This window comes from Moschus berezovskii, chromosome Y, assembly GCF_049115385.1.
Source record: "Moschus berezovskii isolate FMDL1 chromosome Y, NW_MosBer_1.0, whole genome shotgun sequence".
Classification (NCBI taxonomy): domain Eukaryota; kingdom Metazoa; phylum Chordata; class Mammalia; order Artiodactyla; family Moschidae; genus Moschus; species Moschus berezovskii.
The window spans coordinates 3,495,436-3,520,322 of record NC_142489.1 but is presented as its reverse complement, the minus strand read 5'-3'; the positions used below and the strand labels follow the sequence as shown (position 1 = coordinate 3,520,322).

At 58.2% G+C, this 24,887-nt stretch overlaps 2 protein-coding genes across 2 annotated transcripts; one reads left to right on the top strand and one right to left on the bottom strand.

The window, feature by feature from the left end:
• The first annotated feature begins 357 nt into the window (after nt 1–357).
• On the top strand, nt 358–4,809 carry LOC148772998 (ADP/ATP translocase 3). The gene is made up of 4 exons (XM_088834426.1): nt 358–573; nt 2,277–2,763; nt 3,647–3,787; nt 4,262–4,809. The coding sequence occupies exons 1-4, from the start codon at nt 463–465 to the stop codon at nt 4,417–4,419; spliced, it is 897 nt and encodes a 298-aa protein (XP_088690552.1). The 5' UTR covers nt 358–462; the 3' UTR covers nt 4,420–4,809.
• A 2,195-nt stretch (nt 4,810–7,004) lies between these two features.
• On the bottom strand, nt 7,005–16,260 carry LOC148772997 (interleukin-3 receptor subunit alpha-like). The gene is made up of 9 exons (XM_088834371.1): nt 16,238–16,260; nt 14,870–14,998; nt 14,073–14,251; nt 13,153–13,271; nt 10,980–11,006; nt 10,273–10,393; nt 8,749–8,839; nt 7,492–7,573; nt 7,005–7,204 (listed from the first exon to the last, which is right to left on the bottom strand). The coding sequence occupies exons 1-9, from the start codon at nt 16,258–16,260 to the stop codon at nt 7,130–7,132; spliced, it is 846 nt and encodes a 281-aa protein (XP_088690497.1). The 3' UTR covers nt 7,005–7,129.
• Nucleotides 16,261–24,887: the final 8,627 nt, after the last annotated feature.

The following is a 24,887-nucleotide window of genomic DNA, read 5'->3' as shown; positions in this document are numbered from 1 at the left end:
CCCGGGTGGCGGCGCAGCCAATAGGCGCGGCGCACGGGGGGGCCGCGGGGCGGGGCGAGGCGCAGCTCCCGGCTGCCCGCGGAGGGAAGCGGCGCGCCCAGGAGGCGGGGCCGGGGCGGCGGCGCAGCCAATGGGCGCAGCCGTGTGGACCCACGAGGCGGGGCGAGGCGCCGCTCCCGGCCGCCCGCGCGGGGGCGGGGCGCGCGCCCAGGGGGCGGGGCCCGGGCAGCGGGGCAGCCAATGGGCGGGGTGCGCGCCCAGGGGCGGGGCCCTGGCGGCGGCACAGCCAATGGGCGCGGCGCCCGGGGGCCGCGGGGCGGGGCGCGGGCCCCTTAGCGGCTGCGCGGTGGCCGCCCCGTCCTTTCGGTCCCGGCGGCGGCAGCGCTGAGCCAGCGGCCGTCACCCTCCAACTGTCCTTCTCTGCGTCTCTGCGCCTCCGCTCCGCTCTCTCCGCCCGCCGCCATGACGGAACAGGCCGTCTCGTTCGCCAAGGATTTCCTGGCCGGGGGCATCGCCGCCGCCATCTCCAAGACGGCCGTGGCCCCGATCGAGCGCGTCAAGCTGCTGCTGCAGGTGCGTGTCAGGCTGCGGGCGCCGGCGCCGGGCCCCGGGGAGCTCGGGGGCGCGCGCGACCCCGGGACCGGAAGCAGGGAGGGCGCGCGGCTTTGTCCGCGCGCGGCCGACCCGGCCGGCTTCCGGGGATCGCGGTCACGTGGGCGCCGCCGCAGGGGAGCGCATGCGCGGTTGGCGGCCGCCTATGGGGAGCGCATGCGCGGGGGGACGGCCGCCGGCGACGTCCGCGCGTCCGCATCGGGGCGCCGGGGGCCGCATGCGCGCCGGGCGGCCGGCGGGGGCGGCCTCCGCGCGTGCGCGCTGGGGCCTGCAGCGCGGGGGCGCGCATGCGCGGGCGGAGAGCCGCGTGGACGGACCCTGCGAGGCTGTGGCTGGGGTCCATTGCTCTTGGTCGGTGGACGGGCTCGCTCGAGGGAAGATCTCTAGTCCCCGTCGTTGTATGGGTCCTCTTGCCCACTGTTCGCACTTGTTTGCACGGGTCTGACGCGGAATAAACTGCGCTGGTCTGTCTGGAGCGTCACAAATGGGGAGCCGGTGGAATTGGCGTTGCGATGTGATTGCAACGCCTAAAGAAAATAGGATTCCCCGGGAAGGATGCTAGGAGAGCTTAAAGGCCCCGTGCAAATGTCTTATTAAGGACACGTCTGTCGTTGATGACCTGCAGGTGTCAACTGAAATTGGCATCTGCTGTCTGCCTCTGAAACTGGTAGTCGGTCAGTCCTGTCCGACTTTTGCCACCCCGTGCACTGTAGCCCCGCCAGGCTCCTCTGTCCATGGGATTCTCCAGGCAAGGATACTGGAGTGGGTTGCCATGCCCTCCTCCAGCGGATCATCCTGACTCAGGGATGAAACCCGGGTGTCCTGCATTGCAGGGTGATTCTTGACCATCTGAGCCGTCTCTATGAGTGTTAAGTCAGGTGCTGCTGACCTTCACACCCCGTGAAAGGACTTCAGGGTGGAGAGCAGGAATGAGGAATGCGGGTTCTGGGAAAAAGTGACAGGCCAGGTCATCAGACAGATGTTTCCAGAGGCTGATTGTGAAGCCCACTTCTTGCTTGCCCACTTCATGTTTCAGTTCAGTCGCTCAGTCGTGTCTGATCGTTTGCCGACCCCATGGGCTGCAGCAGGAAACACCAAAAACCTTTATGGTGACGATTGCGCCTTGAGGCTATCAGAAAGGCTCTGCGAAAATATGTGCTTGCTCTGTGAACTTCCCATTGACCAGAATTTCATCCATACCGATCTTCCCCCTCACCTCTTTGGAGCAATCGCTCAGCTATCTGAGCTGCTCCCCCCCGGGTGTGTATTCCTCGTTTTGCCTCAGATCTTAACTCGCCGCTCTCAGGTTGTGTATTTTTCATAAGTGGCCATGGAGGTCTGCTCGAGGCCCTGGGTGAAGCCCTGTTCCCCCTACCCCCCGCCCCAAGGTGCAGCACGCCAAGCTTCCCTGTCTATCAAGTTTCAAAAAGCGTTAAAAACCTTTACGGTGACGAATGCTCCTTGAGACTAAGAAATGCTCTGTGAAAATATGTGCTAGCTCGTATGAACTTGTGCTGAGCAGAATCTCATCCATACCGACCTTCCCATCACCTCTTTGGAGCAGTCGCTCAGAGCTGTTTGAGCTTCGCCAGAATCTCGTCTAAGCCATGGCGGTGTGCTCAGGCCCCCGGTAAAGCCCTGTGTCTCCCTCCGCCGCCCGCCAGGTGCAGCACGCGAGCAAGCAGATCGCGGCCGACAAGCAGTACAAGGGCATCGTGGACTGCATCGTGCGTATCCCCAAGGAGCAGGGCGTGCTGTCCTTCTGGCGGGGCAACCTGGCCAACGTCATCCGCTACTTCCCCACGCAAGCCCTCAACTTCGCCTTCAAGGACAAGTACAAGCAGATCTTCCTGGGGGGCGTGGACAAGCACACGCAGTTCTGGAGGTACTTCGCCGGCAACCTGGCCTCGGGCGGGGCGGCCGGGGCCACCTCCCTGTGCTTCGTCTACCCGCTGGATTTCGCCCGAACCCGCCTGGCGGCCGACGTGGGCAAGTCGGGCAGTGAGCGCGAGTTCAAGGGTCTGGGAGACTGTCTGGTGAAGATCACCAAGTCGGACGGCATCCGCGGGCTGTACCAGGGCTTCAACGTCTCCGTGCAGGGCATTATCATCTACCGCGCCGCCTACTTCGGTATCTACGACACCGCCAAGGGTGAGCTCCCTGCTGGAGGCGGGGGTGGGGGCGGCCCCGGGAGGGCCGGGGCCCTGTGCTCCCTGGGGGCACTTCAGCTGCAGTTGGCTGTGGGCTCCGGGCCCTGGCGCTGGCAGGCTGAGACCCAGGTGTGGGCGGGGACTCCCTGAGTCCTCCCGAGCTCCTCCCTCTGTCTCAGCGCTGTGGGCTGAGGACCCGCCCGGTTTTCTCATCTCACCTACATTCTCTCTTCAAAGACCTTCATCTGCAAAGACTGTGTTCTAGGCTCCTGAGGGTTAGGAGTACAACATGTAAATTCATCAACGCTGATAGCCTGGGGAGATAGCACAGGGAGGGCAGCTTAAGCAGCACTGCTTTATTGCTCCCAGTCCTGGAGGCTGGAGTCACACCCAGGTGTGGGCAGGGTTGGTTCCTCCTGAGACTTCTCCTCACGTGCCCGTCCCTGTGTGTCTGTCTGCCCTGACCTGTTCTTAAAAGGACCCCCATTGTAGTGAGTTAGAAGTTTTCTCTACGATCTTGGTTTTGTCTATGAAATGTTTGATTTGATTTCTCGTGCATGCCTACAGTTACACAGGGTAGCGCTCCTGTACGTGCAGTTCCGTCCTCTGGTCCTGGGGTTTGGGGCTCCACCACCATCTGCGGGGTGGCACAGCTCAGTCCCTGTAGGTGAGCCTCCCCAGAGGCGGGGCCGTGCCGGCTGGCACCCTCTGCCGAGGAGCGGGTGTCAGAGCATCCCCTCCTTGCCAGCTGGGCCCATCCCACCGGCTGGCAGGGCGTGTGCTAACCCTAGTCCGACCCGGCTAGTGTCCCTCGTGGAGCTGGGAACTCCATGGGGAGGTGTGGGCGGCCCTGGGGCCTCACCCGTGTCCCCCCGCCCCCGCAGGCATGCTCCCTGACCCCAAGAACACGCACATCGTGGTGAGCTGGATGATCGCTCAGACCGTGACGGCCGTGGCGGGCGTGGTCTCCTACCCCTTCGACACCGTGCGGCGGCGGATGATGATGCAGTCTGGGCGCAAAGGAGGTACCAGCTCCGCTCGGCTTGGAGTGGGGGGTGGCGCACGAAGGACGTGCCGGCCCTGCTCAGGGTCGCACTGGCGGGCTTGGGGAGGTGCTGGGGCCCCGTGAGCGGCCGTGTGTCTTCCAGCAGAGGCGGGGGCCAGCGTCTGGTCCCAGAGAGAAGCAGCCGGGCCTCATGGGGGCGGATGGGGCAGGGCAGGCACAGGGCCCTTCCGGTACCCTGTGATCTGAAATGGGGGTTCCCCATGGGCGCTCGTCCATGCCCGCGGCTCCCTCGGTCTTGGCCCTAGCGTCCCTGGGCCTCCTGGGGGCTGGCGTCCTGGGCTTGATCCCCTCCCGAGAGCGCGTGCCCAGGACCGCCTCCTCTCCGCTCGGAGCTCCTCCTGGCGCGCCGTCAGTGGCCCGGGGCCCAGTAGCTCTGTCGGGCCCCCCGGGGGGCCTCGTCCGAGCGCGCCATGACTCCAGCGTCTCCCCACAGCCGACATCATGTACAAGGGAACCGTGGACTGCTGGCGGAAGATCCTCAAGGACGAGGGCGGCAAGGCCTTCTTCAAGGGCGCCTGGTCCAACGTGCTGCGTGGCATGGGTGGCGCCTTCGTGCTGGTTCTCTACGACGAGCTCAAGAAGGTCATCTAGGCGCCCGGCTGCCCGCCGCGACCACCTAGCACCATCCCTCACTGTGATGGACCACCGACTTCGAGAAATTCCAGTGTCCCCGCCGGGGCCGGGCCGCCCCGCGCCGGGGGCTCCTCGCCGGCGGACCATCGGCCCTGGGTCCACGCGTTGATTGGGGTGGGGGGAGAGGGCAATCGGGGGGTCTCCGTGGGTCCACAGTCGAGGCAGCTCCGCACACCAGACCTAGACTCCAGGTGCTTGTAGGACCGACCCGTGTTTAAGTATTTATTTAAGAAAATCATGTCTCCATTTGTACTTAAGCACTAGCCTCTCTTTGCACAGCCGAATACTCGCGATTATGTTTCTCCGTCGGGCATTTCCGCTGCGGAACAATAAAATCAGGACACAGAGGTTCTGGTCTCCTTTCTCAGCAGAGGCCTTGAGGGGCAGTCAGCCAGCGGACCATGGGGTCTCCAGGTGGAGACCAGGCCCCCCTGTCTGTCACCAACTCCGGGAGTTTGGTCAAACTCAGGTCCATCACGTTGGTGATGCCACCCAACCATCTCATCCTCTGTCATCCCCTTCTCCTCCCGCCTTCAATCTTCCCCAGCATCAGGGGCTTTTCCAGTGAGTCAGCTCTTCACATCAGGTGGCCAAAGGATTGGAGCTTCAGCTTTAGCACCAGTTCTTACAATGAACACCCAGGACTGATTTCCTTTAGGGATGGACTGGTTGGATCTCCTTGGAGTCCAAAGGACTCTTCAAGAGGCTTCTCCAGCACCACAGTTCAGAAGCATCAGTCCTTGGGCGCTCAGCCTTCTCAACTGAAGCTAGGGTTTAATCACACAGGATCCCCAAGGTGGTGGCAGCAATGTGGCCCACCTGAGCCCAGGGCTCACTCGGGAGTCTCCTCTAAGGTGGGCACCCTGGGGCTTCCCTGGTGGTGGTGGTGTAGTTGCTAAGTCGTGTGACCACATGGGTTGAAGCCCAACAAGCTCCTCTGTGCATGAGATTCTCCAGGCAAGAACACGAGTGGGTTGCCAATTCCTTCTCCGAGGGATCTCCCCAACACAGGTTTGAGGCTTTTAGGCTCTCAGCTGTCGCCCTTGCAATGTCAGAGAACCGGGTCCCAACCCTGGGTCAGGAAGATCCTCTGGAGATGGAAATGGCAACGCACTCCAGTATTCCTGCCTGGAGAGTCCCATGGGACAGAGGAGCATGGTGGGCCACAGTCCACCGGGTGTCAGACAGGACTGATGCTCTTAACACCCCACTCACGTAAGCATTTCTGCAGAAACCTGAGCCCTAATACTGTGGGGAAAAAACTTGCTGTGAGAGTCCAGCAGGCCAATGTCAGGGTCGTGGGGGACACGGGATGGAATCTGGGGCCTCCTTGGAGTGTCTTTAAGGTCAGGGAGAGTGTGGGGTCATCACCCGCCTGAGCCCTCAGGAGGGTGCACACACAGGTGTCCCCTGGCTCCACTTGCAGCTGCTCGCACCCAGTGACGTTGGAGAGGTTGGGTGGGGGTGGTCTGCAGGTCACAGCTGAACCACACCTCCCCACCCCCAGGCCGGCTTACTTCTGACAGGGCTTTGATAATCTGCAGATGAAGGTGAGGTCACTCGGATCAGGAAGTTGGAGTCAGCTGTCCCCAAGGTCACCCGGCCCACGCTGGCTGACCGGGAACCGGGACCAGAATGAGACCAGCCTGCACTCACCGAGGGGGGTTGAGCCTGGCACCCGCGGGACAGAGGTGTCCTGACTTCCTTACCCAGCTGCTGTGAGGAACCTGTTAGCCCAGACCTCCACTGACGGCGGGGGTCAGGCCAGGACGTGCAGCTCCTCCACTGGAATAAGCACGGGTGCACGTTCAGCTGGCTTACCTCCCTCAGGCTTGGCAACCCTGCCTCTGCTGTTTGGGGTCAATTCTTTGTTGAAGCGTGTAGACAAGAAGTTTGAGGTCCCCCCTGAGAAGCCCTGAGTTCCTGTGGGGGATGGGCTGAGTCCTTTCCCCTGGGTTTTCGGGGTGGTGGGGGTGGGGTGGGGGGTGTGTGTGTGTGTGTGTCACTTCAGTCATGTCTCTGCGACCCCATGGACTGTAGCCCCACCAGCTTCTCTGTCCATGGGATTCTCCAGGCAAGAACACGAGTGGGTTGCCATGGCCTCCTCCAGGGGACCTTCCGGACCCTGCGATCAAACGTGGTCTCCCGCTTTGCAGGCGGAGTCTTTACCTTCTCAGCCCACCAGGGCTTTCAAGGGGGTGGGCGTTTTCCCACGGGGCCACCACCCGCCGTCTGGAGGCAGGTCTGCACCCCTAGTCTACCTGCCCCCTGTCCTACAGATTCCACCTTGTCGCTGGGGGTGGGGGGAGGTGTGTGTACACATCTCAAGTGATTTAAGGGGCTTGAAAGGGGAAATGAACGACTAACACACACACACAGACAATGGGAAATGCAACCATTTAAACATAGAAACCGGGCCAGCCAACACTGGACATTTGGGGGTGCGCAGGGGACTGTGCGGCATTGCGGGGTGACCCCCCCCACCTCCAGGGGTCCGTCACAGGTCAGAAAGTACTAGATTTGAGAAATAAGCACAACAAAGGCAAACCCCAGTTAGGTGCACCATGCTTTCCTGTTCTCAACCGTGCAGCGAACGTCCGCGTGCAACCACGCCCGGCTCTGCGCGCTCCTCCCGGGCGGAGAAACGAGGCCCCCGGTTGCCTCAGATTCATGTTTCCCCCAACACCTGCACCTGGACCACCGGACATTCTTCCTGGCTCTCCTGCTCGGGGTCCCAGGCCATCTGCAGGGCGCAGGGGGTGGGGGTGAGTGGGGGCGCAGGGGGCGGGGGAGCGGCAAGTGCGCCCCGGAAAGCCTCGGATAGCGCAGGGGCCCGGAAAGGGCACCCCCGCCTCTGGAGGGGGCTCCCTGGGGCTCCCAGACCCGCGCCTCGGGGGCGAGCTCCGCTGCCCGTCACGCTGCTCGGCCACCGCCGGCGGCCAGCGGGAAGTGCGCCTCCCCCCACCGTCCCCGGGCGGGACGCGCGGCCCCAGACCCCGCCACGCGCGGCAGCCCCCGAGCGGCGCGTACCATCCTCTCGTTCTGAAAGCTGTCGCCGACGGGGTCTTTCACGTGAGGGACACGCGGGAACAGCTTCTGCATCACCAGCCACCTCGGAGGAGAAGAGCAACGCGGCGGGTGTGAAACGCGCGCGGCATGTCCGTGCCCCCCAGAGGCCTCCAGCGAGGCCTGCAAGCACTCGGGCTCCGCCCTTCGTTGGGAGGCCGTCTTCGTTCCCAACCCCCCTCCACCCACCATCCGGAGACAGAAGTCAGAGCCTTAGCAGAGCAGCGGCGGCGGCGCAGTCAGCTCCCCCTGGGCACCGCCCCCGAGATCCTGTAAGGATGGAGGCGCGCCGCATCCCATCACCATGGCAACCTCCCCGCTCCCAGTGGCGTCTACGGAGAGCGGGTGGTCCCCTTCCTTTGGGGCTGCGGCCTATCCACTCCCAGCTCTAGCCTGGGCGCTGTGTGTGTGCGTGCGCGTCTGTCTGTCTGTCTGTCTATATATGGGGTCATGTGTGTCTGTGTGTCTGTTTCTGGGTATGCCTGTGTGTATGTCTGTCTGTGTGTGTCTATGTTTGTGTGTGCGCGCACCCAGAAGCTTCACGAGGCAGGAGCCGCACCCGAGCCCCAGGGGTGGGCCGAGGGCGGCGCACGGATGAGGCTGAGGGCACAGGCGTTCCGAAGGTGCCGCGGGGACGCGGTCAGGGGTTTGAAAGGGCAGCACGCCGCCGCGGCCCCGTGCTGCCTGTCTGCTGCTCTCGGGAGGTTTCCCTGAGGCCAGTGCGGAGGTTGCTGGGGGCGGTGGGGTGGGGGCCAACAGCGAGGGGGTGCGTGCGGGGACCAGCCGCAGAGCCTGGCCGCAGACAGCGCGCCCCACGCGCACTGGGGGCCCGCGGGGGCAGGGACCCCGCGCCCCCGGGATGGTGTACTGTGGACTTCCGGCTCCTTGGCTTCTGCAAGAGGCAGAGAACAGACGCGGGAAACCAGGGTCCTGTTGATAAAAGACCGCTGGGGAGACTGGAAGCGTCGGCCGGAGACCACGGGGGCGCGCGTCCGGCGGCCAAGACGCAGGGCGCGCGGGTCCCGGCGGGAGCGCCCGCCGCCTGTCCTGCGGGTCGCGCTCCACAAAGTGTCAGCCGCTCAGGGGGGCTCCTCTGTCCGTGGGGCTCCTCTGTCCGTGGGGATTCTCCAGACAGCGGAGACTGGAGTGGGTTGCCCGTGCTCCCCTCCAGGAAAAAACCTCCGGAGCGCAAACCGGGGAGGGCGGGCGCGCGGGGCTCACCTGCGACAGAGCCCCACCAGCAGCAGCGCCCCGAGCGGGGCCAGCAGGTACACCAGCCAGAACGGGAAGGACGCGTCCTCGCGGCCACAGTCTAGGGAAGAAGGGGCGGGCCGGAAACGTCGGGCGGGGCCCAGGACGCCACCTCCCTGCGGATCGGGGGACTCAGGGACTCACCCAGGAGCGCGATGCTCCCCACGGACATCAGCCACGTGTGCCCGCTGCCCCGGGCCGCGCGGGAATCCTTCCCAAGTCGCCAGAATACCGCTACCCGCCCCCTGCCCCCGCCACTGACCACTAGATGGAGTCTGGCGCACAGAATGTGCCTGCCATGCGGGAGACCCGGGTTGGGTCCCTGGGTTTGGAAGATTCCCCTGGAGAAAGGAATGGCAACCCACTCTAGTATTCTGGCCTGGAGAATCCCATAGACAGAGGAGCCTGGCGGGCTACGGCCCACAGGGTCACAGAGAGTCGGACACGACTGAGGGACTAACGCTTTCACAGCACACGCCAGTGGGATCCCTTGGGCTGGTCTGTTTCCCAGGTGAAACATCACCATCTCCTTCCCTGTGGCATCCTGGGTGCGCCCCTGCGTCAGCCTTGGAATTTAATATATGGTCATCACGGATTTTTTTCACATCCCTTTGGATTTTTTTTTAATGTATTAAAAAGTTTATCTTCTGAGAGTTTCAGCTATGGCCATCTCCACGCGCACCTTGCGTAGGATGGGAGGGAGGCGGCCGCCAGCCCAGGGATGGACGCCCGGAGCCCCCAGAAGCTGGAAGAGGCGGGAAGGACCCTCCCCTGGAGCCTCTGGACGGAGCTCAGCCCTGGGACCCCTTGACCTCAGACATAGGGTCTCCAGGGTTCGGGGAGGTGGCTGTCTGTGGCTTAAGCACCGGTCTGTGGTCATTTGTTACAGCTGCCCACCCACCTCCCGGACACTCAGCCCCATGGACTCAGCCTGGTGCCCCAAGTTTCCTGTTGGGTCAAGTCAGGAATAAGATGTGGCCTGGGGCCTGAGACGAAGTGCGGTTTTGCAGCAGAGCTCAGGGACACCCAGCAGCTCTTACCTGGGGAACGCCTTCTAACGGGAGGAAAACCCGTCCCCAGCGCGACTTTGGGTGGGAAACACAGACCCCATCACCAGCCCATCCCCAGGGGGACATTGGGTGGGAGACACAGACCCCTATACCAGCCCACACCTCCCGTATGATGGGCTGGGCTGGGGTACGGGGCTGAGTGGTATGGTGGGGGTAGGGGTGCTTCCCCGGGACCATCTGCTGTGTCCCACCCTCCGTGGTTCGGCCTTGGTCCCCGGAGCCCTCTCTGGGAGACCGGGTCGAGGCGGGTGTATAGTCCCCTCTCCCTGGAGCAGGCGCATGAAGGAAGGGGCAGCGATGGTCAGCGTGTCCGGCAGGCTGCTGCCCGCCAGGGATCCGTGCCTCCATGAACCCCGCCCCCAACACACACTGACCCCCAGCTCCCGCCCACCCCCCCGAGAGACGTGAGGGGCCTCCCCCTCACCAAGGCGCTGCGGGGCGCTCCACTGGCCTGGCGGTCTGCTCCTGAAGAACAGGGAGTCCATGGCCTTGACCTTCACCGTGTAGGGTCCCGGGTTCCTCAGCCTCAAGACCTTGAGCTCCGTCTGCAGTTGAAAATCAAGCTGACGGAGGGTAGAGACCCCTGCAGGTCTGGGGCTGCAGAACGGGGGCTTGGCAAGGGGCGTAGTGGGGCCTCTCCAGATTCACATGTTGGGGGTCCTAACGCTCGGAGTCTCACAAGACGCCTTTATTACGGAACAGGGTCTCTGCAGAGCTGATGGGGTGGAGGGTCTGAGATTAGGTCCTCCTGGATGGGGGTGGCCCTAAGCTCCACGACAGGACCCTTATAAGACACACAAGAGGAGAGACACGGACTCAGAGGAGAGGCCACGTGGAGACGGAGGCGGAGACGGGAGGGAGGCTCAGAGAGACAAGGGGGATGGGTTCTCGTCTGTCAATCATGACTGCCGGTGGGAACAGCCGCCTCTGTGGGTTAGATGCGGTTAGTTGGGCGTGACGATGCTGTCACCGAGTCCCGAGGGATGTAGTCGCGAAGCGGGGGTACGTAGGTGGTTAACGCCCGGACCATGCACCGGGGAGCTTCGCCTCAGAGGGTCTGGACACTGACTGAAATGCGCAGCCTGTGCTTGGGACGGCAGATTGCGGGGGTCATGCGGAGTGGATACCCACCTCCTCTTTGTAGGCGAGGTCCGTGCCCTGTAACAGAACAGGAGGGCATGGGAGCCCGATCCACACCCAAGAAAGGCTCTCATTGGTCCGAGCGGTTTCACGGTCACAGAGACATTGACACTAATCACTCACTGAACAGAAATCACAGATGTCACGCGTATGGGACGCTCCAGGCAACAACACTGGAGGGGGCTGCCAGGCCCTCCTCCAGGGCATCTTCCCGACCCAGGGATCAAACCTGGGTCTCCTGCATTGCCAGGTGGGTGCTTTACCGTCTGAGCCACCAGGGAAGCCCACGAACATAATAAATAGAGGTAACTGCGTATAATGGATCAATGAATGAAAAAGTCTCTGGGGGAAGGACAAATCAGGAGTTTGGGATTTACAGACACGCACTGCGCCTATGTGTGTGTGCTCGGTCATGTCCGAGTCTCTGCGACCGCCTGGACTGTAGCCCACCAGGCTCCTCTGTCCGTGGGATTCTGCAGGCAAGGATACTGGAGTGGGTTGCCATTTCCTCCTCCACGAGATCTTCCCCACCCAGGGATCCAACCCAGGTCTCCTGCATTGCAGGCTGATTCTGTACCATCTGAGACAAACTCCTCCCCTATACAGGCGTCAATATACGATATTTGCTGTTCTCTTTCTGACTGACTTTGCTCTATATGAGAGGCTCTAGGTTCGCACACCTCATTAGAACTGACTCAGATGAATTCCTTTTCATGACTGAGTAATATTCCGTTGTCTGATGTGTATGCATTCGTCTGTCAGTGGACATCTAGGTGGCTTCCGTGTCCAGGCTATTGTAAAATAGGAGCCTCCAGTTCTTGGTCAATAGGATTTCACTCTGTGGCCATATTTTAGTCATCCCGTCCCTCAAGCAGTGTCGAACTTGGGGACCATTATACACGTAGGTTCTACGAACACCCGCATACCATCTTTGGTGGGGAGGAAGGATTTCATTTCTCACATGGAAATTGCAGGCTCTGTGACACACGACCAGGTGGGTAAAGAAGCTGCCTGCCAGTGCAGGGGACATAAGACACTCGGGTTCGATTCCTGGGTCAGAAAGATCCCCTACAGGAGGACAAGGCAACCCACTCCAGTATTCTTGCCTGGAGCATCCCATGGACAGAGGAGCCTGGCGGGCTGCAGTCCGTGGGGTCACAGAGTGTCGACAGGACTGAAGGGAGTTAGCACAGTGCCATGCGATCAGATGGCTTCCCCAGTGTTGCAGCCTTGTCTTTTTCTATCACGTCATTTGTCTCCTGTACAGCGACAGCTGAACATGTCTCCTCCACCCCAAACATGACAGAAAACTTTCTTGCACGTTCTGACTTCTTTTCCAAGGTCAGTGTTGTCTTTCAAACACCCAAATGCTTTTTTTTTGTTGTTGCTGTCTCAATTTTTTTTTTTTCTGCACCATTCTTAAAGTCTTGATTGAATCTGTTTCAATATTGCTTCTCTCTTTCAGTTCAGTTCAGTAGCTCAGTCGTGTCCGACTCTTTGCGACCCCATGAATCACAGCATGCCAGGCCTCCCTGTCCATCACCAACTCCCGGAGTTCACGCAAACTCATGTCCACAGAGTCGGTGATGCCATCCAGCCATCTCGTTCTCAGTCGTCCCCTTCTCCTCCTGCCCCCAATCCCTCCCAGCATCAGACTCTTTTCCAGTGAGTCAACTCGTCGCATGAGGTGGCCAAAGCATTGGAGTTTCAGCTTTAGCGTCAGTCCTTCCAATGAACACCCAGGACTGATCTCCTTTAGAATGGACTGGTTGGATCTCCTTGCAGTCCAAGGGACTCTCAAGAGTCTTCTCCAACACCACAGTTCAAAAGCATCAATTCTTCAGCGATCAGCTTTCTTCACAGTCCAACTCTCACATCCATACATGACCAGTGGAAAAACCATAGCCTTGACTAGACGGACGTGGCCACATGGGATCTTAGGTTCCCCCAACAAGGCATTGAACTCACACCCCTTGCACTGGAAGGGGATGTCTTAACCGACAGACGGCCAGAGGAGTCCCAAACAACCAATCGCTTCGGGTTGCACCGCCGCTCGGTTATCTTATGGTTCCTCTTTTCTTCAGACGCTTTGACTTCCCCCAAAACTCCAGAGTCCGGGGCATCACACCACAAGAGATGCCCACCCGGGAGGCGGCATGCTTACCTTCTGTATCTCAAGTTCATACTTGATGTCTTCAGTAAAGAGACTCCTCACTTCCCATTCCATGAACGGGTAGCTTTGGTTACACCCCTTTTTTGTGATGTTTGGGGCAGCTAATATTTCTAGGGGAGGAAAAAAAATAAAAACAACACACGTCTATGAGTAAAGCACAGGAAAAGTAAATGAACAAAAAAAAATTGTTTCCCAAATATACTTTTAAAACAGGCCTCCTTCTTTCCGTGAGGATCCATCCAGTGGATACGAATCCATCTGCCAGTGCAGAGGACAGGAGTTCAATCCCTGGTCTGGGAAGATCCCACATGCCCTGGAGCAGCTACGCCCATGGGCCACAACTGTTGACACTGTGCTCTGCAGCCCGCAAGCCACAGCCAGCGAGCCCATGAGCTGCAACAACTGAAATCCGAGCGCCCTAGAGCCCGTGGAAATCAGTCTTGAGTATTCATCGGAGGGACCGATGCAGAAGCTGAAACTCCAATCCTCTGGCCACCTGATGTGAAGAGCTGACTCATTGGAAAAGACCCTGATGCTGGGAAAGATTGAAGGCGGGAGAAGGGGACGACAGAGGATGAGATGGTTGGAGGGCATCACCGACTCAATGGAGATGAGTTTGGGTAAACTCTGGGAGTTGGTGATGGACAGGGAGGCCTGCCGTGCTGCAGTCCATGGGGTGGCAGAGTCGGACACGGCTAAGCAAGTAACACACAGACCGCAGCTTGCGGCACTTGGTTACAAGGGTCTTGTAACCAAAGACCCTTGGTGTTACCCTTAGGTTACCCTTTGGTTCCAAGGGTGGGGTACCCTGCTCCACTCTCTGCCACAAGATGCCAGCATCGCAAAGCCAAGGAAGTGCGGGCTGGGGTTGGGGGGGTGGGCACGTGAAGGAGGTTTCCACGTTTTCTCACCAATTTCTTGTAATCTACGGATCATTTCACGGCAGGGGATTTTGGAGCCATCGCTGGTACCATTCACCAGGAAACGGAAGTAAGGTTGGCGTTGAGGTTGAAGGGAGATGCTGTCAAAATGGCACTGGACGTTGACGCCCTGCTGGTTCTGCATGTACTTGGGACAAGGCCACGTGCTCCTAGAGGGGCAGCGGGCGCGTGGGGCCGGGTGAGGGAGAGACCCTGAAGCCCCGCCCCGCCCATGAGGCCCCGCCCCTAAAACCCCGCCCTGCCCCGGAAGCTCCGCCCAGAAACCCACCCCTGCAGGCCCGCCCCAGAAGCCCCCACCCTTAAAGCCTCGCCCTGTCCTGAAGCCCCGCCCAGAAACGCACCCCTGAAGCCACATCCCTAAAGCTCCGCCCTGAAGCCCCGCCCTGCCCCTGAGGCCCCACCCCAGAAGCCCCGCCCAGAAACCCACCCCTAAAGACCTGCCCATGAAGACCCGCCCCTAAAACCTGTCCCTGAAGCCCCGCCCCGCCCCTGAGGCCCCACCCCCCGAAGCCCCGCCCCGCCCCGCCCATAAACCCACCCTGAAGCCACGCCCCTGAAGCCACGCCCCTAAAACCTGTCCCTGAAGCCCCGCCCCGCCCTGAGGTCCCACCCCCGAAGCCCCGCCCCGCCCCACCCCTGAAGCCCCGCCCAGAAACCCACCCCTGAAGCCCTCCTGAAGCCCCGCCCCGCCCCTGAAGCCCCGCCCCTGGGGCTTGGCGGGGCGGGGTTTGGGGCCGGAGCCCCGCGGAGCGCCAGGTCACACCTACGGGGCCTGCTTCAGGTAGAAGTGGTACTGCACGTTTGCGGGGGCCTCCTCGCCCACCGCCCAGCTGCAGCTGAGCCGATCCACGTCGTGCACCCGGCAGGTCAGGTTGTCCGCGGCCGCCGGGGGTTGCCTTGGGGTTCGCAAACAAGAGGGAAAGTGAGCTCCTCGATAAACACCAGGGTCCGGCTCTGTAGACCGCGGGGCACTATACCCTCCCTTCCGGGAAAAACCGTCATGCAAAAGAACAGGAGAAAGAATACACGTATATACCACGGAGTCACTGTGCTGTCCTGCGGACATTACCTTGGCCGGCAAGGAGAGCTAACCAGTCAGTCCTCAAGGACTCAGTGGACACGAATGTGAATGTCAGTTCAGTGCAGTTCAGTCACTCAGTCCTGTCTCTTTGCGACCCCATGGACTGCAGCACGCCAGGCCTCCCTGTCCATCACTGGCTCCCTGTCCATCACAAACTCACGTCTGTCGAGTCGGTGGTGCCATCCAGCCATCTCATCCTCTGCCGTCCCCTTCTCCTCCCGCCTTCAATCTTTCCCAGCATCAGGGTCTTTTCCAATGAGTCAGCTCTTCGCATCAGGTGGTCAAAGTAGTGGAGTTTCAGCTTCAGCATCAGTCCTTCCAATGAACCCCCAGGACTGATCCCCTTTAGGACGGACTGGTTGGATCTCCTTGCTGTCCAAGGGACTCTCAAGAAATGGCCTTTTTCCCACAAAGCTACGTCACTGCAGACCCATCCGTCCAAGTTAAAAGTCATTATCTCGGTATTCAGAACGCTAACGGGTGATCAAAAGGAAACGAAACCCCAAGAGAGCTTCTGCTCCTCACCTTGCTTTGGATACTGAATCCAAGCAGAGAACGGTTGACCTTTCATCACCTTCACGGTGTAGTTTCTCACTTCACAGGACAAGTCGCTGAGACTGCAATAGAGCCTCCCTCTGGCCTTAGAGAGATGAAGCAATTTATTCACAATAAAATCAAGTCCCCTGGAGATCCAACGAGTCCATCCTAAAGGAAACCAACCCTGGACTTTCACTGGAAGGACTGAGGCTGAAGCTGAAACTCCAATCCTTTGGCCACCTGATGTGAAGAGGCGACTCATTGGAGAAGACCCTGATGCTGGGAAACATTGAGGGTAGAGGAGAAGGGGACGACAGAGGATGAGATGGCTGGATGGCATCACCGACTCAATAGACATGAGTTTGTGATGAACAGGGAGCTGGTGATGGACAGGGAGGCCTGGCGTGCTGCGGTCCCTGGGGTTGCATAGACTCAGACATGACTGAGCGACTGAACGACAACGCACTTTCAACTGGGCTTGGCTGTCCAGCTGCAATATCTCAGTCCCTTTTCACACCCATCCTGTCCAGTAGGTACCATTGTGGATGTCTTGAGCCGTGGTGCCCATAAATGACCCTGAGCCCAAGAGTAGAACCCATATTTCTGTGATGCTAAGTACAGGGAAGACGGCTTACCTTTGCAAAAAGTTTTGAATTGATGTAACACCCGATTTCGGAAACGTTTCCGTGTTGGTCCCAGACCAGTCTTTTTCTTTCTGGATCTATCCTTAAGTTCTTAATCGGTGGGTCTGGATCGGAGATGGCTGCAGAGTAGGAGAGAGACACACAATGCTTAAACTCGGGTCTGCGGAGTCAGCCTTTGGGAAGCTGAGTTCTAGGCGGAGACGCGGTTGCCAGGAGCAACCACGAATTTGTACAAATGCAAAGTCAGGAATTTTGTAGCATCTTAGTGATCCCACCTTCTCACCAATGCCGGCGGGGGTGGGAGGGGGGTGTTGCAAAGCGTCAGGACAGCAGGTCACCTCTCCCATCCTTGTTGTTAGGAAATGTACCTTTCTCAGCCACACATGTCAAAGAAAGCTGTGTTCGTACAGCTGATTCACTTTGCTCTGCGGCCAAAAGTAATGGCGTGTGTGCGTGCTAAGTCGCTTCGGTCGCGTCCGACTCTTTGCGACCCCGTGCCTGCAGCCCCCAGGCCCCTCTGTCCATGGGATTCTCCAGGCCAGAGTACTAGAGTGGGTTGCCACGCCCTCCGCCAGGGCATCTTCCCGACCCAGGGATGGGACCCACATCTCTTACATCTCCAGCTTTGGCAGGAAGATTCTTTACTGCTGCGCCTCCTGGGGAGCCCAACTGTCTTTAAAGAAGGCAAGCAAAGCTGACCTCCACCAGTCCATCCTTTACAGGATGGGTTTACGGGATGGCACCGGATAAAATGTTACTAGACGCACAGAGAAGCAGGAATGTGTTGACTCTGACCAGAACAATCAGGGTTTAGAAATCTATTGTTGGGACCGCCCTGGTGGTCCAGTGGTTAAGAATCCACCTTTTGGTGCAGTGGACGTGAGTTCTATTCCTGGTCACGGAACTAAGATCCCACATGCTTCGGGGCAACTAAGCCCACACGGCACAGCTATGGAGAAACCCGAGTGCCACAGCGAAGACCCAAATAAATAAGAAGAAAGAAGTCGCGCCATAGATGGCAGACGATGAAAGTAATAGAGAAGTCTGTTAAAACAGCCGTTCAGTTCAGTTCAGTCACTCAGTCGTGTCCGACTCTTTGTGACCCCACGGACTGTAGCCCACCAGTTTCCTCTGTCCATGGGATACTCCAGGCAAGGATACTGGAGTGGGTTGCCATTCCCTTTTCCAGGGAATCTTACTGACCCAGGGATTGAACCCAGGTCTTCTGTATTGCAGGCAGATTCTTTACTGTCTGAGCCACCAGGGAAGCCCAAAACAACTAATAATAAAAGAATAATAATACTAATAAAAGTAAACTAGATACCCTCTAGTCAAAGCTATAGTTTTTCCAGTGGTCATGTATGGATGTGAGAGTTGGACTGTGAAGAAAGCTGATTGCCAAATGATTGATGCTTTTGAACTGTGGTGCTGGAGAAGACTCTTGAGAGTCCCTTGGACTGCAAGGAGATCCAACCAGTCCATTCTAAAGGAGATCAATCCTGGGGGTTCATTGGAAGGACTGATGCTAAAACTGAAACTCCAATACTTTGGCCGCCTCATGCGACGAGTTGACTCACTGGAAAGGACTCTGATGCTGGGAAAGGTTGGGGGCGGGAGGAGAAGGGGATGACAGAGGATGAGATGGTTGGATGGCATCACCAACTGAATGATCATGAGTTTGAGCAAGCTCCGGGACTTGGTGATGGACAGGGAGGCCTGGCGTGCTGCAGTCCATGGGGTTGCAAAGAGTCAGACACGACTGAGCAACTGAACTGAACTCAAACTAGAGACCAATATGCCTTATCACATAGATACAAAATTCCTCTACAAAATGCGAGTACATAAAATAGGGCAACATATAAACCTGGTAATCCCTCTTGACCCAAGACACTCACTCTAAGAATGCAAGGTTATTTTAACCATCACTATAATTCAGCCTTTTTAACAGAAAACTGATGATCTCCTCAACAGAAGCAGGAAATACTTTGACACTTTTCTCATTTATTTTTTCTCTTCTGGCCATACTACATGGCGTGTGCGATGTTCGGACCCAGAGCAGGGAGCAAACCCGTGTCTCCTACACTGAAAACAGGGAGTCTTAACCAGTGGATCCCCAGGGAAGTCCCAACTTTTTTTTTTTTCTGAATGTTTTGACAGCATTTTAAAACCCCTGAAGATTAAAAGCTCTCAGCTAACTAGAAATGGAAGAACACACTGTTCCCGCGTTAAAGCTATGAAAAATCCCTGCGCTAATTAAGACTCAGTGGTGAAAGCCTAACCACTTCTCCATATGACTCAACAAGAACATGTGTGTGGTCTCGGCCGTTCCTTCCCTTCCATTGTCTCCTGTACCCACCAGCCCCTCTAATGCAATTCCACCAAGGTTGTATTTTTAGGAGGGCTTGAAGGGTGAGTCATGTTACAATGTTGCAGCCTGCAGCTGGCTTCCTCCACTGTCTCCTGGAGGGGAGGTCACTTCCTGCCTGTGGTCAGTGACCCCTCCTTACCCACGGGCCTGCTGTGATCCCAGGGGTGGCGGCAGCCTCGGGCCCCAGGACAGTGGGGGCAGACGAGAGGCAGGACGTGGCGGGGCGGCATCCCGAGACGTGAAGGAAGCCCTGGCCCCCTCTAGAGCGCCTGCGTCTCCCAGCCCCTCTGGTGACCAGCTGCGGCCACGGGACTGATTCAGACATGAAGAGATGGACAGAAGCAACCTGTGGTCCTTGCAGCTGCGGCCCCTGAAAAACCGCCCTGGGAAGCCTCCACACGCTCCTCCGAGGAGACGATGGAGCCAGCTGGGGGTGGAGTGAACGCTGGTCCCTCTCCACCCTCCTCCACAAACCATCACAGGACCTGACATCGGACCTTCTCTGCAAACAGGGTTCTTTGCAGATGTGATGGAGTGAAGGGTCTGAGACGAGGTCCTCCTGGATGGGGGTGGCCCTAAACCCAGGGACAGGGTCCTTATAAGACACAGAAGAGGAGAAGCCACGTGGAGACAGAGGCGGAGACGGGAGGGAGGCGGCCTCCAGCCCAGGGATGGACGCCTGGAGCCCCCAGAAGCTGGAAGAGGCGGGGAGGACTCTCCCCTAGAGACTCTGCAGGGAACTCAGCCCTGGGACACTCTGACCTCAGACGTCCGGTTCTCAGGGCTATAATAAATCTGTCACTTAATTCCCCAGACTATGGTATTTTATTAAGGCAACGCAAAGCTGCGTAAACCAGTAGCCCCCAGGGAGACGTACATCCCCGACAGACATATACACACATGCAGACACACACACAGACACATACACACATCCATACATACACACATGTCCACACATGTATGCACACTACACACACATGTCGGGTGGGTGTATACACACATATGTATACACACATACGCACACATGCAGAGACACGTACACACAGATACACACAGAGGCACACACACACACATACACGGCCGCACACACCACCTCCGCTCCACGGCCATCTGCGGAAGGAACAAACCTCTCAGTTATGCAACCTTGAGGCTGTCACCGCAGGCAGGTCACCCTGTCTGACGCAATCACACAGCGTCTGTGGTGAGCAGCTGGCCCGGCTCCGCTCCCGTCTGTCACCCAAAGCCTGGCCCCCGTCCGCATGCAGGGGGAGGCGGACAGGAACCTGACGAGGACATTGCCCCCTCGGCCCCCGTGCGGGGTCTGCTGGTCAGCCGGAGAAGTCCGCACGGGATGGGCTTCCAGTGCAGACTCTCACCAGAGCACACGCCTGCTTGGTGGGTACCATGTGTCCTTGAATCCTACCAGGACCCCCAGGTTTGCAGCCGGAGCCGGGTGTGCTTACTGCTGGGTGCCGAGGCAACATATGATCTCTGTACCTGGGGTGACTGAGGGTGGGGGCGGCCCCTGGGGGTACCTCTCCTGCAGCAGCTGCTTGGTCCCCCCCACCCCCACTCTGAACGTTCTCCGTCAGCCACAGCCGCCACCCAAAATCAGCCAGACTGTCAGAGATGGGCACGCCGCGTGACAATCTCCATCCCCCGTTGTCATGTCTTGATTGCCTGGTACCCCCGAGGAGTCTCACGATGGTTTCGTGAACCGTTCACTAGCCCTCATCGGCAGTGACGATCCTGGGAACCTGAGACCCTGGTCTGCCCCCCACCGCCCTTAAATCTCCAGGAGGAAACGTCAGAAGCACAGGATGGAGTTGCCCCCAAAACATCATTTTTTTTTTTCATTTTCTTTTTTCGTGTGGCCCAGTTTTTAAGTCTTTATTGAATTTGTTGCAATAAATATTGCTTCCATTTTATGTTTTGGATTTTTGGCCACAAAAGTCAAAAATCTTACCTCCCGGACCAGGGATCGAACCTGCGTCCTCTGCATCGGAAGGCAAAGTCTTAACCACTGGACGGCCAGGGAAGTCCCAAACTCTGTGCTTTAAGCCATGCCCTAGAGCCCGTGATCCACAAGAAGAGAAGCCACGGCAATGGGAAGCCTGCACATTGCAACTAGAGAGAAGACAGCCCAGTCGCCGAAATTAGAGAGAAGCCCGCATGGTGAAACGAAGACCCCAAACAGCCAAAACTATATATATTACATTGAAAAAGGAGCATGTGTAAAGACTCGATTTCCAAACACCTCCTATTCTGGGGCTCTGTTGGTTACGACTTGAGCACATCAACTTACTGAGGACAGACTTCAGCCCGTCACCTTCACTTTCCCACGGACGTCTCCCGACCCAGGAAAAGGATGACAGGAAATCAGAGATAAGAGACGGATCCTGGCACCCCACCTACACCATCAGCTCTGGCTGTAGCCTCGTGGCCGTATCAGTATGAACATCCTGGCTCTGAGGTCCGAGTCTTGCAAGACGTACCCGCCAAGGCGGCTGAGAACAGGGCTGGGCTACACGGGAAGCGGCTGATTATCTCGCACAGCGGCCAAGCGGCGTGGCCGGGACCCTAGCGACGGCCGTTTAACTGAAAAGCAGCACAGCCCCAGGGACCCCGGCCCCCCGCACGGGGCCGTTTTCCCACCGGCTTTTCCTACCTTGGTCCGCGGTCATCGAGCAGCAGATGAGTGTCAGGAGCACAGCCAGCCAGCTGGGGGCCATGGCCTAAGCAGTCCCCACGGGATGGCGGGTGTCAGCTGGAGGAGAAGATAGAGTGACTGGTGCGGCGGCTGCAGGGATGGCTGGGAGATGGGGGCAGGAGGGGACCGAGCCCCCCAGGGGTGTCCTGCTGGAAGGGCAGGGAGCCGCTTCGGGAGGGGAGCCTCCTGTGTGTGCATGTATGCACATGTGTGTCTATGCATGTGTGAGCACTGAGTGTGCATGTGTGTACGTGTGTACCCGTGTATACCGCACAGCTATGTGTGCGCACATGTTTATATGTTCACTGAGAGCATGTATGTGCACGTGTGTTTGTATGTATCTGTGTACATGTGTGTATATGCACACGTGTGTACACGCGTCTTGTATATGCATCTGTGTACACTGTGTGCCTGTGTATGGCTGTGTGCACATATTACTTGTGTGTATTTGCCTGTGCACGCACACATGTGCATGTGTGTATCTCTGGGACTACGTCCGTGTGCACAGGTGTGTATATGCATGAGTGCACGTGTGCATGTGTTTGCACAGTGTGTGTCTATATATGTCACAGGTGTGTATCTCTGTGTGTCTCTATGCATGTGTGTATGTGCATGAGTGCACGTGTGCATGTGTTTGCACAGTGTGTGTCTATATATGTCACAGGTGTGTATCTCTGTGTGTCTGTGTGCATGTGTGTATATGCATGAGTGCACACGTGTGCCTGTCTCATACATGTGCCTGTGTACACTGTCCGTGTGCGCCTGTGTGTGCGTGTGTGCACACACTGCTTGTCTTTCTGTATCTGTTGGGACACCATGTATGCATGCATGTGTAGATGTGTATCTGTGCATGTGTCCTGTGTGCATCTGTGCAAACTACATGTCTCTGTATATGTGTACGCACACATGTGAGTACACATTGCCTGTGTTTATGTGTGTGTGGCATGTATGTGTATCTCTATCTGTGTGCATCAGTGTGCATGCATACATGCAGGTCTGCGTGTGTGCACACACGTGTCTCTGTGGGCCTTGCATGCATCTGTGGGTATCTGTGTGAACACCTTACTCCTGTGTCTGGGTATCTGTGTGTGCAAATGTGCATGCATGTCTGCATGTGTGTACACATGTCTGTGTGTGCTGTGCATGGATGTGTATCTGTGTGCACACATGTGTCTGTGTCTGTGTGCATGTGTTTGCATGTGTGTGCTGTGTGTGGATATGTATCTGCATGTCTGTGTGCACACATGTGTTTGTGTGTCTGTGTGCATGTGTGTGTTGTGTGTGGATATGTATCTGCTTATCTGTGTGCAAATGTGTTTCTGTGTGTCTGTGTGCATGTGTTTGCATGTGTGTGCGGTGTGTGGATATGTATCTGCGTGTCTGTGTGCACACATGTGTTTGTGTGTCTGTGTGCATGTGTTTGCATGTGTGTGCTGTGTGTGGATATGTATCTGCGTGTCTGTGTGCACATGTGTGTTTCTGTGTGTCTGTGTGCATGTGTTTGCATGTGTGTGCTGTGTGTGGATATGTATCTGCGTGTCTGTGTGCACATGTGTGTTTCTGTGTGTCTCTGTGCATGTGTTTGCATGTGTGTGCTGTGTCTGGATATGTATCTGCGTGTCTGTGTGCACATGTGTGTTTCTGTGTGTCTGTGTGCATGTGTCTGTATGTGCTGTGCATGCATATGTATCTGCGTGTCTGTGTGCACATGTGTGTTTCTGTGTGTCTGTGTGCATGTGTTTGCATGTGTGTGCAGTGTGTGCATATGTATCTGTGTGTCTGTGTGCACACATTACATGTGTGTGTGTCTGTGTGCATGTCTGCATCCGTGTCCGCATGCGTGCCCCTGTATGTCTGCATGCCTACGTGTGTATCAGCCCGTCTCTACAGCGCTCCCACCCTGGGTTATAAGTCGCCCTTGGCACCGCCCCATGCAGGAGCCCAGAAAGCACCCTCCAGGCGGCACCGGGAAATTCTTGGGCTCACAAACAGTGGAAGGAAGTGCAATTAAACGCATGAAATCAACACGACTCAGTTTCCTGCTCAGACCGAGTGACGGTAACGCAGCCCGTGCTGTCTCACTGCCCCCACCAGAGTTCTTCCCCGCGGTTCCCATGAAGCGCCCCCTTCTCAGCAGGCCGGCTCTCCTGCACCTTCCCCGGCGGGGTCCACCTTCCACACCCCCCGGCCCCCAGTCATGGGGTCTCCTGGTGGAGCCCACCCACCCCTCCCCACCTGCCTGCGTCACTCACGCAAACGCCATCGGCGCCTGCGGGCCAGTGGGGGGCCGCCACACAGATGGAGCCGCGGACGCTCCCCTAACTGGGGGCCGCCCCTCACCAGGGCCTCAGGATTGCTCCCCCAGTGTGCGCCCTCCCAGGGCACCTCACCTCAAGATGATCTAGCCTGGGAACTGATGAGGAGGGGCAAGGACTCTCCGCCCACCCCGTCCTTCAGGGCCTCCGCAGCTGCTCCATCACCACACCCAGCCCAGGCTCCAGCCATCCAGGGCCTCGCCTGCTCCCCCAGCCCGCTCCGGGGCTCCCACGAGACTCCCCAGGACTGATCTGTGCCCCCGCCAAAAGCGCCAGCTTTCACACACATTTGATCCCAGAGGCTGACTCCTGTTGTAGTTCTCGCTGAACTCAGCGGGGGGAAGCCTGGAGAGACTCCCTCTCAGGACAGGTCAACGGGGAAGACCCAAGACTTGGTGTCACTGTGGGGGGTGGGGGTGGTGTATACAGCGATGGACGCCTGGCTATCCGTTTGAAGGATCAGGGCGTGGAGACGGAGGCATTAGGCACCGAGTTTGAGGGGAGGCTGCCTCCAAGCCCAGCGTCTCAATCCAAGACGGCTCAACGCCCTGCCCACCAGAGTTCTGGCTTTGCGGGTGGCTCAGTGATTAAGAGTCCGCCTGCGCATGGAGGAGAGGCAGGTTCGATCCCTGGGTCGGGCAGATTCCCCTGGAGGACGAAATGGCAACCCACTTCAGTCTTCTTGCCTGGGAGAATCCCCATGGACAGAGGAGCCTGGCGGGGCTACCGTCCACGGGACCCCAAAAAACTGGACACGACTGAACGACAACAGATGGTCCAGGTAGCAAGCTCATGGGGAGAAAAAAAGAAAAATTCTGAACAGTGAACAAGTATGAGATGTGAGGGCTTCCCTGGTGGCTCAGCTTGTAAAGAATCCGCCTGCAGTGCCGGAATCCTGCGTTCGATCCCTGGATCAGGAACATTCCCCTGGAGAAGGGAACGGCTATCTACCCCAGTATTGTGGCCTGGAGAATCCCATGGGCTGTATAGTCCACGGGGTCGCAAAGAGTCGGACAGGACTGGGCGACTCTCACTCATCACGATCCGAAGAGGAAGGCGTGGGGCTTGTCTTCATCCAGGCAGACAGCCCTCGGGGACGTCCCTGGTGGGCTCCTAGCTTCTGCTCAGGT

Coding starts and splice junctions, on each gene's coding strand:
- LOC148772998 (XM_088834426.1), top strand. CDS start 463: ATGACGGAACAGGCCGTCTCGTTCGCCAAGGATTTCCTGGCCGGGGGC. Junction 2,764..3,646: donor TATCTACGACACCGCCAAGG/GTGAGCTCCCTG, acceptor CCGCCCCCGCAG/GCATGCTCCCTGACCCCAAG. Junction 3,788..4,261: donor GCAGTCTGGGCGCAAAGGAG/GTACCAGCTCCG, acceptor GTCTCCCCACAG/CCGACATCATGTACAAGGGA.
- LOC148772997 (XM_088834371.1), bottom strand. CDS start 16,260: ATGGTACCTACTGGACAGGATGG. Junction 8,840..10,272: donor GAGCGCCCCGCAGCGCCTTG/GTGAGGGGGAGG, acceptor CTTCTTCCCTAG/ACTGTGGCCGCGAGGACGCG. Junction 7,205..7,491: donor GCTTTCAGAACGAGAGGATG/GTACGCGCCGCT, acceptor TGCGCCCTGCAG/ATGGCCTGGGACCCCGAGCA.